The 14,762-nt window shown below is 34.0% G+C and overlaps 1 protein-coding gene across 2 annotated transcripts in view; it reads right to left on the reverse strand.

The window, feature by feature from the left end:
• Positions 1-6,061: 6,061 nt before the first annotated feature.
• Positions 6,062-14,762, reverse strand: part of FBXL4 (F-box and leucine rich repeat protein 4) — a 76,265-nt gene continuing 67,564 nt past the window's right edge. The window contains exons 7-10 of one of the 2 annotated variants that reach the window (XM_054557908.2): positions 12,699-12,770; positions 7,793-7,868; positions 7,556-7,633; positions 6,062-6,579 (exon numbers count right to left, since the gene is read on the reverse strand). In XM_054557908.2, the coding sequence (XP_054413883.1) occupies positions 6,416-6,579; positions 7,556-7,633; positions 7,793-7,868; positions 12,699-12,770 (390 nt within the window). In that variant the 3' untranslated portion in view covers positions 6,062-6,415. Of the gene's footprint in view, positions 6,580-7,555; positions 7,869-12,698; positions 12,771-14,762 lie in introns of both variants that reach the window. The other variant, XM_002817175.5, reaches the window with a different exon arrangement.

Below are 14,762 nucleotides of genomic sequence, written 5' to 3' on the forward strand. Positions count from 1 at the left end.
GTACAGACAACTTCATTTGTAACAGAGACTGGTTTTATCTTTGGTGTAGTCTATTTATCTGATATGACTATTTTGCTTTTAAATGTTTTCCTTAAAATTTTTATAACTAATACTTCACTAATTACTTTACCAAATACATAGATTAAAATATCCCTAAATGTCAATTTTAGCAGGACTACCTTTTTCCTTTCAAAATGTAGTCAAATATACCTTTACAAGTATTCATATGTACAAAATTTAAGCCAAATATTCAAGCTTACAGGCAAAGATCTTGAGCACACTTACTGCTGTGCCAAAGGAATAATCTTGGCCCCATCCCTACTTATAAAAAATATATAATAAATCATGATCTTTGATTAAAGCAAATGACTCTTAACAGAATGTGAGCTATTGCCAAAAAAATGATACTAACAGCTATGGTTTTATACTCACAGCCTACGTTTCTAGTAGTATGTTGTCAAAAAAAGCAAATGAGGTGATGATTGGCAGTTAATGTTCACTGACAAGATTTTAAGGGTAGTTAAAAAAGTTTCTCTGAAGTGTCAATATCAAATGTGCTAAAGGGAGAAAAGTAGATGCAGCACTGATGTGTCAAAAATGACTTTGAAAATGAAAATTCCTGTGTCTGTAATAGGTATCCTTTAATAGCTGAAAGTAACAAATGAAAAGCCAAACATTCACTATTAACATACATGGGGCCTGACACAGTGGCTTATGCCCGTAATCCCAGCACTACAGGAGGCCAAGGTGGGAGAATTACTTGAGCCCAGGAGCTCAAGACCAACATAGGCAACACGGCAAGACTGTGTCTCTATAAAAAATAAAAAAATTAGCCAGGCGTGGTGGTGTCTGTAGTCCCAGGTACTCGGGAGGCCAAGGTGGGAGGATTGCTTGAGCCTGGGAGATTGAGGCTGCAGTAAGCTGAGATCATGCCACTGCACTCCAGCCTGGGGCAACAGAGTGAGACCTTGTCTCAAATATGTAACACACACATACATACATACATATATACACACATACATGGTAGCCAAATGGAATTTTTACTGACTCTTTGGTTAGTGTCATTACACTTGGACATAAGAGTTTTAGTCTTCAGTTAATTCCTGGGAAATGCCAAAAAATAAAAATACTGCCACAGAGAAATTAGTTTTTCTCTGCTACATATTGGCTCAAAAGTAAGCACCTGAATATTAATTGTCTACATTTTGTATTTTTAAGATCTTATTTCAAAACAATTTACATTGAGAGTATTATTTATGCTCTTAAACAGGATCAGGGATATCTTTATTTCTAGACTCTGGGAAGATAATTTACCTGAGCAAAATGCAAAGATAAATAATTATACAAAATTTAAGTCAGTTGTCAAAGCTAACAATGCATCATCTGGCTTCAAAATTTAACGAACAAAGAGTCTACATAAATATCTTGTCTACATATCTTTCTTGTCATGGTAAACACTTTGTTTTTTCTAATAAAACACTGCTCTTCATTTTAAAATCTAAATGGCAAAATGAGAATGATAACAGCGGATTAACAGGTTTGAATGTGGTTTATAAAATTAGGAATGGGCAAACATGGATTAACTGACTCGAAAATACTCTGGAATACGGGTCACAAATTTGGTCCACAAGCCAAATCCAGCCAGCTCATAAGAATAGTTTTACATTTCCTAATGGCTGAAAAAATCTAATGGCTAACAGAGTAGTATTTTGTAACACATGAAAATTATGTAAAATTCAACTTTCAGTGCTCATGAAATTTTATTGGAACATGGCCACACTCATTCATTTAGGTATTGTCTATGATTGCTTTCACATTAGAATGGCAGAGCTGAACAAACACAAAGGAGACTTATGTGGTGCTGTCATCATTTTGCACTGCTACTTGGCACACTAAAAATTGCAGTAATGCAGTTACCAGCATTTTGAGTGCCACATATATTGTCATACCACAATATTTTTAAATTTTTTATTACTAGTGCTTACCTGTACCATCAAAACAAGAGAAAAAAAGAAAAGTAGACTTAAAGTGACATTTTTAAGGCACATTAGTATATGAATTTTTAAAAATCAGATTAGATGTCAGAGTATGATGTTTAATATGCAATGTCATTATAGCTGTTCTTAAAGAATACTATAGGGAGAGTGCAGTGGTTCATGCCTGTAATCCAAGCATTTTGGGAGGCTGAAGTGGGTGGATCACTTGAGGTCAGGAGTTCAAGACCAGCCTAGACAACATGGTAAAACCCCATCTCTACTAAAAACATAAACATCAGCTAGGCGTGGTGGCGTGTGCCTGTAATCTCAGCTACTCGGGAGGCTGAGGTAGGAGAATCGCTTGAACCTGCAGGGTTGCAGTGAACCGAGATTGTGCCACTGCACTCCAGCCTGGGCAACAGAACGAGGCTCAGTGTCAAAAAAAAAAAAAAACAACTCAAAAATGAAAATAAAGTTGCAGCCAAAGTGACTCAGATGTTAACCAAGCAAGGAAAACATTTTACTAATGATGACTAAATTATGTTTGATTCCATCGGCTGAAGGACTGTGTCCAAAGTAAACTTAAGACTATTAAATTAGCCTTTTGGCAAGAATGGTTGTTTAAAGAATTGAGAACACTGGCAACAACATCAACAGTCAATAAAAAACAAGGCAAATGACCTGAGTGGTTTTCCTTCGCTCTTGATGAGTCAACAGATGTTACTGATACTACCTAGTTATTGCTTATTTGATAAGTCAATGCCAATGTTGAAGTGACTGAAATTAGTCTCTATAAATTATCTGTGTGGAACAATTACAAGCATGAATATTTTATAAGAAGAAAACACAAATTTCATGCAACCTGAAGTAGACTCTGCTAAGATGTGTTACAACTGGTGGTGTTAAAAATGTGTGAAGCAAAATGATTACATTTGTCAAATTTATAAAGCCTGTGAAAAGGTAAGAAGGTATTTAAAATCTATGGTTATTTACTGTATTATTCATCAGCAGGTACTCTGTGGGATATATTTGACTCAATTTTGTATTACTGAACTACTAGTATCAATGGTGAGCTTCATTTGCTCTCATAGTTTCTGATAGATTAAACATCAATGGTTCAGTTATCTTTTGTCAGATACAGAAGATGAATATGCTGATTTGCCCAACCACATTGGCATAATAGTGTTAGTTCTATTGTGAGCTTTTGCACTCAGGGCTGATACTGACATTTTGCTGAAAAAGAAGACATGTCCTCGACCACTATTATGGAACACTGAATGGCTTTGGAATTTAGCGTTTGCTCAAGACTTAATAAAATTTTGAAATGAATTCAAGCCAAAATTACAAGGCAAAACAAGTGTTTACATGTGAAACATAAGTCATTTTGATGACAACATTGTTTGAATTACAAGTAACAACAAGCTGCTTTACACATTTCTTGTGCTATCAAAAGGTAAGACAAAGAAGTGGGATCTCCATTCTCACACAAATTTGTAGCTCACACTATAGTGCCCGCAGTATTTTTTGGAGTTTGTGAATATAAAGGAAATTTCCATTTTTCAGAATCAATTTAACAGTGCAATTGAGGAGCTTCTACCTAATCTTCAATTGGAAGTGATTAAGCTGCAATGTAATAACATGCTAAAAGGAAAATATCCAGAGACGAAGTAACCCTCCAAGTGACGAATATGCTCAACAAAAATCATATTCTCATGGACTAAGTATTTGACAATACCCATCTGCAAGGAATTTTCAGAAGTAAAATACATAAAATTTTACTACAGATCAGCATTAACAAATGAGTACTTATAATCAACTTTAATGACATGAAACATTAACTTTGATCCTCCCCGTAAATATTTAATTCTTTTCATTAGTAAACCCATATTACAAAAAAAATTGTTCTCAATTATTGTTTTGAATTTTGTCAATAAAATTTTCGTGCAAATTTTATTTCTCTCTAGTTATTTAAGTACCTACATAACAATCTCAGTTTTACCTCTTAGCCCACAAAGCCTAAAATATTTACTATCTGGCCCTTTATAGAAAAAGTTTCCTGACCTCTGCCCTAGAGCCAGAAGCTACCCTGAACACTTAAAAGCACAGGTTTAATGCAATGCCTCAGAAGCCAGATGGCCTGGGTTTATATGATGGCTCTGCCACTAGTGGCTGTATGATCATGAGTAAATTCTTCAATCTTTCTTTGCCTCAGTTTCCTCATCTGTAAATGGGGGTAAGTAATGGCATTTATCTTACAGGGTTGTTGTGAGAATTGAATTAGTAAATGCAAAGCACAAGAAATAGTGCCAGGCACAAAGGAAGCATTCTCCTCATGTGACTACGGAACACTTGACATACATTGTTCTGTTAAAAAATGAATTAATTCTGCTACTCAGAAAGTAGACAGAAAATATTTTGTGGCATGAAAAGGCACAGTTGTTTTGAACAGAAAACTAATATTAACTGTAGTATAACAAAATTCATTGTCCTGTTCAGTGCAAAATGGTTATATCCCAGCAATCGCACACCCTAGCATGATATATATATCTATATATATAATATATATGATTATATATATTATATATAATACATAACATATATAATACATAAAATTCATTATATATTATATATAATTCATTATAATTATATATAATTAATTATATATACTATATAATTATAATATACAATATATATAATTATAGTATTATATATAATTAATACTAATTAATTATATATATACTATATAATTATATACATATATAATATATATAATTATATTATATATGTATATAATTATATGTATTATACAATTATACATATATAATATATATATTATATATTATGTATATATTACATATTATATAATATATAGTATGTGTATATACATATATATAATATATACATACATATTATAGATTATATATCTATATTTATGATTTTTAAATATATATTAGATGTATATATTACGTACATGTGTTAGATGCATGTATACATTACACGTATTAGATGCATGTATATATTACATACATGTATTACATAATTATATATTACATGTATATAATATAAATATAATACATACATGTATACATGTATATAATATACATATAATATATACATGTATACATGTATATAATATATGTATATTATATACATGTATACATGTATATATAATATATATACAATGTATATAATATATACATGTATACATGTATATATGTATATATTATATATAATGTATATAATATATACATGTATACATGTATATAATATATATAATACATGTATATATTATATATATTAAAAAATCATAAATGTGGATATATAATCTATATGTATGTATATTATACACACATATATACACACGTGTATATATAATACACACATGTATATAATACATACACACGTGTATATAATACATACACACATGTGTATATATAATACATACACACATATGTGTATATATAATACATACACACATATGTGTATACATAATATATACATATATAATTATATATAATATATATCTCCACTTTTTTTTTTAGTATATAAAGAAGATCCACATATAGTTCAGAAACCTCAAAACTTTAGCTTTCACAAAATGTTAAGGCATCTGCTTCTAACAGTTGGAAAGCTTTTTTTATTTAGTAGTTTACCTCTTATTCTTGATTATACCCAAATTTTTATATTGGCATTATCCAGTAGTGAAATAGACAAAAATATCAGAAGAAAAGTGGAAACACTACAATTTTTTTAAGAGAAAGGGACTTGCTATATTGCCCAGGTTGAAGTGAAGTGGCTGCTCACAGGTGCAATCATAAGTACACTGGAATCTCAAAATCCCATCTCAAGTAATCCTCCTGCCTCCACCTCCTGTGTCGCTAGGACTACAAGTGTGTGCCACCACACCTGGCTAGAAAAACTACAAATTTTCCAGTTGAACAGTTAATCCAGAGAAATAACCAAACAGCTGGAAAAGCATGTCTCTTTCTCCAACTAGCTCTGACCATTTTGTACATACCGAACAAAACACTTGCCAGGTCACAGGCTTAATAAGATATCCTTACAGGGAAGTGTAAAAAATTAACTTTTTTTTGCATAAATGCCACGATACTTTATTGCTCAGTGTTCCTTTGAAAATAAGTTAGCATGTTTCCATGTTATTCTTTTATCAATCATATTATTGACTAAAGCATATCACTGATTAACATAAGGTAAAAATAATATCATCCACTCATATTCTTGAAGAGAAGTGCTTGCAGTATTTTATGAAAACATTTGTGCACATTTTTACTTGATTTAATGGACAATTTCATATTTTTCTTTAAAATCTACAAATGTCTTAATTCTTACCATTAAAACAACTAAAAACAAAACCCAAAACCCATCCCAAATTTAAACCCCAACAAAGCACATAATTTTAATACAGAACATATATTAAGTCACTGAGTAAAGCTCTTTTTTATGAACACTTTTGGAAAGCTTGCATTCAGTTCTAGCACAGCTCTGTTATCAATCTGCGAACAGAAGGACACATCAAGTAAAGAAAGATCTTTACAAGATTCCAGGAGTTTTCTTAAGGATGCCGGACTTACCATTCTTGTTCCTATTTAAGGGAAAACAAAACAAAACAAAACAAAACACCTTAAGTATAATATTTATATAATGTGCTAACAATGAATCCATCCATGATTTATTGTTTGTAATGAACTTAAAATAACCCTTTACAAATTAAAATCATTTTTTCAAACATGACTTCATATTGAAATGGTTCTGTTAAAAAAGTAAAAGTTGAATTTTCCAGCCAATTTAGCATCTAGGACCTGAATCTTGCCAATATCCTACCCACTATCTTCATTCCTACCTCCTACCCCTTCAAATCAGCTCCTCCAGACTTTCCTATTTCTGTCACCCCAGTTCAAAATGGTTTTCACCATGCATTTGATGTAAAATGTGCAAGTGCGATGTGACTTCACAAAGTATCAATTGTGTGGACAATGATAACTACTGTGACACTGCTAGCACCCCTGGCTAAAAGAAAGAAGTAACAAAATTACACAGGGTTCCTTTCTGATGAATGCAGTAAGGATTCAAGAAATCCCAGAGCTGGAAAAGATTTTCAATAGATCTGCCTGGGGTAGAACTACTCCTAAACGCTAGAATTATCAGGGATAAAGATTTCATGATATTCCTTAATCAAGAATTTTAATTAAGAAACTTTAAAAAAACTAGCTTGAATTCATTATACAAATGAATTAATTTCTTTTCTCTCCTTAATAAAAATGGAGAGCGCAGCTCATGTAAATTCTCACTCTTACAAGTAGATCAAGAATTAATGGTTATAGTTTTTTACAATTTCAATTATAAAATTCTGTTATTGTCCTCACTATTTTATTAAAGTACATATATAATTATTCCCTATATTAACTGATCTATCTTGCATTTCCTATCAAACCAAGCAGTCTTATCAGGACAAAATTTTTATTGTATCCAAAAATTTTCTTTTTCCTTACAAAGTCTGAGATTGGCTTTTACGTCAAGGAAACAGACATTTAAAACAAATTTATATATTGTAACCTTACCTAATATGTCCAGCTGCTGTAACCTGGTACAATTACATGCCAATTCTTCAATGTCTGTGTCACATACAGATCTGTTAGCTGTAAGAAAGAGTTTTTGCAAATTTGGGAGCTGGCGTGCCAGTCTGGTGAAGCACCCGGTACTGCTCTGCAGAGTTGGGCACCAGCCAAGGTCAAGTTCCTCCAGAAGTGGACACCCAGAAGCCAGTTCTGCTATTCCATTCTCAGTAATATTCTTACATCTCCACAGATCCAGGGTCCGGAGTTTTTTACACTTGGCTCCTATCATGCTAGCTATCACATCATAGTCTTCAATCTGGAAATCAAATAATTCCAATCTTTTACGTGTTATGCTCAGACATGCAAACTGTTTAGAGTAAGTCAGATTCTTAATTATAACCTATTGCTTTGCTTCCATGTAAACAAATCCACATCCTTGTTAATACAGATCTGCCCACTGACCTCACGGATCTGCCACTGTTTCATAAAACAGCCAGGAGTACTCATTTATTTAAAAATCCATTTAAGAGAACTCCAGACAGAAGATGTTAATGAATAAAATCCCAAAGCAGTCTGATGTCTTCGGTCTCTCACGAAGAATTAAAGGATTACGCGTTCTTCTTTTATGCCCACCATTTCAACCTTGCTGCTGCTACTCATTGACAGCACCTACTTTCCTCCATTTTATATATGGCTAATATACTTTGGCAGGTATATAAGATCTCCCTGATGTGCATCTGGTAGGCTCTAAAACACTATGTGGAAATGCTGATAATACTAATAAGGATACTAGTTTTGGGTTAAATGAGGCATTTGGGGACTGCATATACAACATGAAAATAATTTAGATTACAATATGTTGATCAACTGTCAGTTATTGGAGGTGTCCAGTGCTTACCTCATGATTACAGGATAAGACTCTACTAATCAAGGATTAAACATTTCAGTTATTGGGCTTTACATGCTTTAATAACGTTTCTTCAAATAGGTTATTTTAAGAGGTTCATTTGATTTTGCTAAAATCAGATATTAAAATTATCACAAGAAATCAAAAGGAAACAAAATAGTAAACAGTAAACAATTATAATGATTATTTCCTTTTGTTCTTTTGTTTAATTGTATTTTCAACAAACATCTATGCATCACTTCAGATGCTAGGACCAGCAGTAAACTGAAAAAAGGAGACACTGTCCACATTTTTAGGAAAGACACACAGACTAATTAAGGAGAAAATACATTCAAAGAGTGACATACAGTGGGAAAATTATAAAACAGAGTGATGTGAGAGTGATCAGAGTGTCAGGGGTTGAGGGAAGAGGTAGTAATTGCTGAAATCTCCATGAATGAGGCTGATGCATTCGAGGAACAAAAATGAGATCCCTATAGTCCAAGGGTGGTGAGGGAGAGGATGGGCTATGGAGGGCAGAGTCACGCAGTGGCCAGGCCATTTAGATCATGAAGGAGTTAGATTTTTCTTTCAAGTACTAAGGAAGTCAATGGAGGGTTCTAAGCAAAGGAGTGACATATTATTATTTACATAAAAACTGACACAAAACCACCTCTGGCTTCTGTCTGGAGGATGGGCCTATAGTGGGGAGGAACGGAGGAGAAAGCTCATTGAAGAGGCCTGCAACAGTGTAAAGGACAGATGACAGGGACTTGGATTAAGGTGGCAATGGTGGAATGGAGAAATCCGACAGATTCGGGGCTGCATTTTTGAGTTAGAACAAAAGGCTGACAGATTAGATATAGGGGTAATGATTTCTAAGGTTCTGGATGTCAGTGTATGTATGGTGGAATCGTGCAGAAGTCTATGAGAAACAGGTTTGGGGAAACATATCTCCTTAAGTGAGTATACCTGAACAATACAAAACTGTGGGTTTGATAATTAGGGCAGCCAATTAGCTTATTTAGAAAAAAAAAAAAACAATTAAAAAACTTTCTGAAACCCATGATTCTGACTGTGCCCAATTTGTGCCTGGGCAATCTCAGTGGCATTTGAACAAATTCTCTACCAGCATAGAACACAGTGAGAAATTCCTTCAAGAGTTTTTTATTGTTGTTGTGAAATTTTCGCAGCACTACTCATGCCAAATTCAGGGCTGGGAAAATAAAAATGAAACTAAATACTTTTTACTGGAACAAAGGCAACCTATCCCTCCTTTATTAACCATAATTCCTTCTAAATTTTAGATATTATGCAGGACTCTTTTTTCCCCAAAAATATCAGACATATTTATTTTCTTATTCATTATCTAATTTTAAAAATAGGGCAAATGTCACAGAGGAACTATCGGCAAGAACTTAAGTGACCTGACCAGGATCACATAATTAGTAGGAAACTTAGGAAAATAGCAGGTAGGTCTTAGGATTCTTTAATTTAGGCAACTTTAAATTACTTCAATCAGCATTATATAATAGTGGAATTTAAACTTTTCAAAGTCATTTTTAAAAGTAAGAAGAAATAGATAAAATTTGTCTCTTTCCCAATCAAGAGGAAAAATAAATATTTCTAAGTAGTCCTAAAAACATGTTTACGGCATTGACTAGAATATTCAGGTTTATTACAGGTGAGACACTACTCCTCAGAAGTTTTTGTCACTGCAAATCTGTCTAACTGGCACTTGTGGCACAAAGATTAGTTTCAGAAAAAAAGTGACACAACTAATTTAGTATCTACATTAAACTCACTACAGAGAAAGTATGCCATGAGGTGAATACTCAGCGAAGGTATATAATAGATCACAATCACCATGGGAAAGTCAGCACAGTGCTCTATGTATGTATACTGTGAACAGTTGCTTCATAAATATCACAAATCTAAAAATTGCTATTATATTGACAGTCAACAATAAAATGTAATATGGAAAATGTAATATAGAAAAATGAGTTCAGTAGTCAGGCAAGGTTTGAAAACACTGGTTTTAGCAAAGGTAAACAGTTTCTTTGTTGTAGGACACACCATTGTAAAACTCTAAGACCAGGCTGGAGTGCAGTGGTATAACCATAGCTCACTGCAGCCTCGAACTCCTGGGCTCAAGCAATCCTCCTACATCAGCCTCCAGAGTAGCTGGGACTATAGGTGTGAGCAACCATACCTGGCTTCCTAATTTCATTAGGAATCTCCACTCCACCCCCAAATACACAGCCTTTAAAATTGATTATCCTTTAGAGCTAATTTTCCATGGGTCAACTCTGGAAAATGCTAACTTAATATAATTTCAATTATAAGCATATATATAATTCCAACAGTAAAGAGTCTATGGCCAGAGGCTTGATTTTCTAAGGAATGTTGCTCCAGTTTAAGTGGAGGTAAATAACAAGCAGAATTAAGGTACGTCTAAGCAAAGTTAAACGGTCCTTACCAATCTAAAGAGGGCAGGCTAGCAATAAGGAAGATCCAAGTGGCAGTAACTGGCTGGTTTGTTGTGACAGAAACTGCCATCAAATGTCACTGGGCCCATCAAGAAGAGTTACTAGAGAGACCTACAGAAGCCTATCAAATGGCTTACTATGGAAAGAATTTGACCAGAAGTGAGGAAAATCTAGTGGGCTCCCAAGCCTGTTTCTAGAGACTGAGATGGCCTGAGCCCATACTTGGGGTTTAGTAAGACCTAACCATAAGATTTTAAAGACCATGGGGACACAGAGATAAATATGTCATCATAAGAGGCCTACTTAGTCTACACTGCCAAATCTTGGGGCATTTCTGAAGCCACGCTGAGCTCTAAGAGGTGTTCAAATGGTACTTATTTTAGGTCAGGGACCCTGTCTATTGACTCTAATAAAATATTTCTCAAAATGTAAGGTTACTTAAAGCAAATACTCCCTAGCATACCAGAAGTTATCTAGAATCTTGCAATCATTTTGCTTATTCAAGTCTTCCTACTAAGTGAATGCAAGGCAGAAATGGAATGGTTTGGGGATCTCCTAAACCTACATTGTTTTAGGGAACAGGGGAGGAAGTGAGGAGGAATGAATTCTTCCAGTCAGTTACACTGGAAGATTCACTTACGGTATGTGTGCACACAAACACACACATGCACACCTTCTCCACACAAGATTTCTATTGTCCTTTATATCTCAGTTTTATTTAAAAGCTATATAATTATGCGGTTTAGATGAAAAGATTTAATTTTTCCCATGAGCTCTTTCAAGGGCACATGAAATCATATTTTAAATCTGGAAGGACTAGGCTGGGCGTGGTGTCTCACACCTGTAATCCCAGCACTTTGGGAGGCCAAGGCGGGCAGATCACAAGGTCAGGAGTTCAAGACCAGCCTGCCCAATATGGTGAAACCCAAGACCAGCCTGCCCAATATGGTGAAACCCAAGACCAGCCTGCCCAATATGGTGAAACCCCATCTCTACTAAAAATACAAAAAAATTAGCCGGACGTAGTGGCACATGCCTGTAATCCCAGCTATTCAGGAGGTTGAGGCAGAAGAACTGCTTGAATCCGGGAGACGGAGATTACAGTGAGTCAAGATCGCGCCACTGCACTCCAGCCCGGGCAACAGAGCAAGACTCCATCTCAAAAAACAAAAAAAGAAAAAAAAAATCTGGAAGGACTTTGAAGTTTATCTAGTCCAACAGTCCCTAGGCTTTTATATTTCACAGACCAGTAAAATTTCCACACACACAAAAGAGTTCCAACATAGGGTGTTAATCTTTCTGTTTTGATCAGTAAGGACAGTAAAACAAACACAAAAACAAACAGATAAAATAAACCTACCTATTATCATTAAAATTTCAAGAAAAGTATCTCAGGATTTAAAAGCTAAAATGAGCTTAGTGAAAAACTTACTGAACTATTGGCAGTTGGGTATGACTGACACCTTAGTTTGTGAAGAAACCTAGAGAGGTGATTAGCTTGTCGGAGACAACATCTGGCTTGAGGCAGAACTATACTCTATTCCACCATACTATACTTCTTTCCTTGCTCTCCTGGATAAATAATGTCAGTGTTTCAAAGACATACTTTCCAATTTAAGAAAAATGTTTGAAAGCAAGGGACAAAGAAGAGAACCATAAATCTGAAAAACTGTGGGTGTGTGTGGGGTAGGGTGAGTCAGGACACATTTCACCCACCGGAAGAAAAAGAGAACAAGTAATTGAGTAGTATAAAGAATTCTCAAACACTTACCATGACACAACTGCCCAAACTGAGGTGCTGAAGCTCTGAACAGAAGTTCAAAATGCTGAGCAGTGCTGTTTGCTGCCATTAGGGACCACATCAGAGGCAAATATGGAAAGTGAATGAAAGTGAAACAAAGAGAAGAGGTCAATTAGACATTAAAGGCTGTCACTGCTTTTCCTGAAATGCAGCTCAAAAGCTAGGTTACAGAGTCCACAAATGCCATTTAATGAGTCCCCAGAGGTTCCACCATTGATTGGCTTGGAGTCAAGGTAATCATTACTAGTCTCCATGTAAGTAATCACTTTGTATATGGTTTTGGATGCCCTAAAGATACCTATATTCCCAATGACCTCTCGGTTCATTTCCCAAAGGTAAGCAATTTGAAAGTCTGGCTAAGATTGAACAACAAGACAAGCTAAACCACTCCTCCCTCCAAAAACAAAAACAAAAAGACAAAAACCCACAGCAGGCTGGTGACACGCCTGAAGAACGGCTGCAGCTCTGACATTCACTGATCAGCTGCAGCCTGATGGAACTGCCAATAGAGTCACCCCAAATCAGGATTGAGCTGGTGACTTTAATGTCAAAGGATTCTCTTTGCTGACAAGGATACCAACAACCATTGAGCACCTGTCAGTAGCAACATGCTGACTGAAATATATATAACATGAGCTTTCTAGTCATGTTCCTGCCATTTAAGCCCATCTATCCTGTGCAATGAAAACGGTCTCACCACTAAAGAAACCCAAAGACTGCTACATAATCATGGCACCCTAAAATATTTTTTTAAACAAGTCTGCTATGAAAAATTGTGAAAAACAAAATAATGCAAAATATTCAAATTTCTAATTTTTCTTTTATCAATGAAGGAGAAAACTATTCAAACTTACATGGCAAAATATCTTATACATTTTTAAATATATTTAAAAATTAAGATATTATACAACTTCCGTAAAAATCTGTTCCAAGTGATTAGAAACTAAAAAATATCAGTTGAGGGAAAGGTGAAGAATGTGTCAATGAAAATGTAAAACATTTGGTCAAATCCCAGATAAAGATTCTCATTGAGAAAATAAAGTAATAAAATATTTCTCAAAATGTAAGGTTACTTAAAGCAAAAATAATAATAGTTACAATAGGCCACAGAGGACTATTATACTTAAGTCTAATTATTTCATTATTGAGCATTTCTTTGAATTTAAACAAAAAGTTTATATTGATTTTATACTTAAGTTTCAAGATAACAACATTTACAAAACAATCCCATGTAGCTCTCAGAATGTTAACATTAGAAAGGGTATATTAAGATAATTTAATTTTCAGGTTCTTCACAATACTTAGCCATGTTAACTAATTAACAGACAGGAACATAACATTAGGTTTGTTTTTTTTTTTTTTTAATTACAGGACCATATCCATATTAAAAGGTTGTTTTATAAGATTTTCCCTTAAGTAAGATCCAGAGAATATTAGAATTTTTAGAAAGAATCTCATAAATTCTTGTTGGTAAGAAATTTTAAATTAAAAAAATACACACACATACAGATAAATATACACATACATATAATTCACAGAACTTGTTTGGTAATTTATTTTTAAATTACTATGAAGAATCTCAAATACACAAACAAGTATAGGTTCCAATATAACACCCATGTAGCCACCACTCAGTTTTATCAACTCTCAACATTTTGATATTCTTTGCTTATCTGGCTACATTGTTGTATGGCTCCATCCATTCACATACTTCCTCAGAGGTAAACTTTATCATGACTTGGTGTTTAAAACATGCTTGAAAATATATAATTTTACAATACATTATGTACCCATAAGTAGCACATAATATTGTTATACATGGTTTCTATATAAATGGTATTACAATGTGAATATACTTCTGCATCTTCTTCATCAGTGTGAGGAATCTGTCCATGTTGACATGTATAGCTCTAGTCCACTAATCTTCAATGAAACTTGTTTGGTAATTTATTTTTAAATTACTTACTATGAAGAATCTCAAATATACAAACAAGTGTAGGGTCCAAAAGAATGCCCATAATAACCATGTAGCCA

The sequence above is a fragment of the Pongo abelii genome, chromosome 5 (assembly GCF_028885655.2).
Source record: "Pongo abelii isolate AG06213 chromosome 5, NHGRI_mPonAbe1-v2.0_pri, whole genome shotgun sequence".
NCBI classification, from domain to species: Eukaryota; Metazoa; Chordata; class Mammalia; order Primates; family Hominidae; genus Pongo; species Pongo abelii.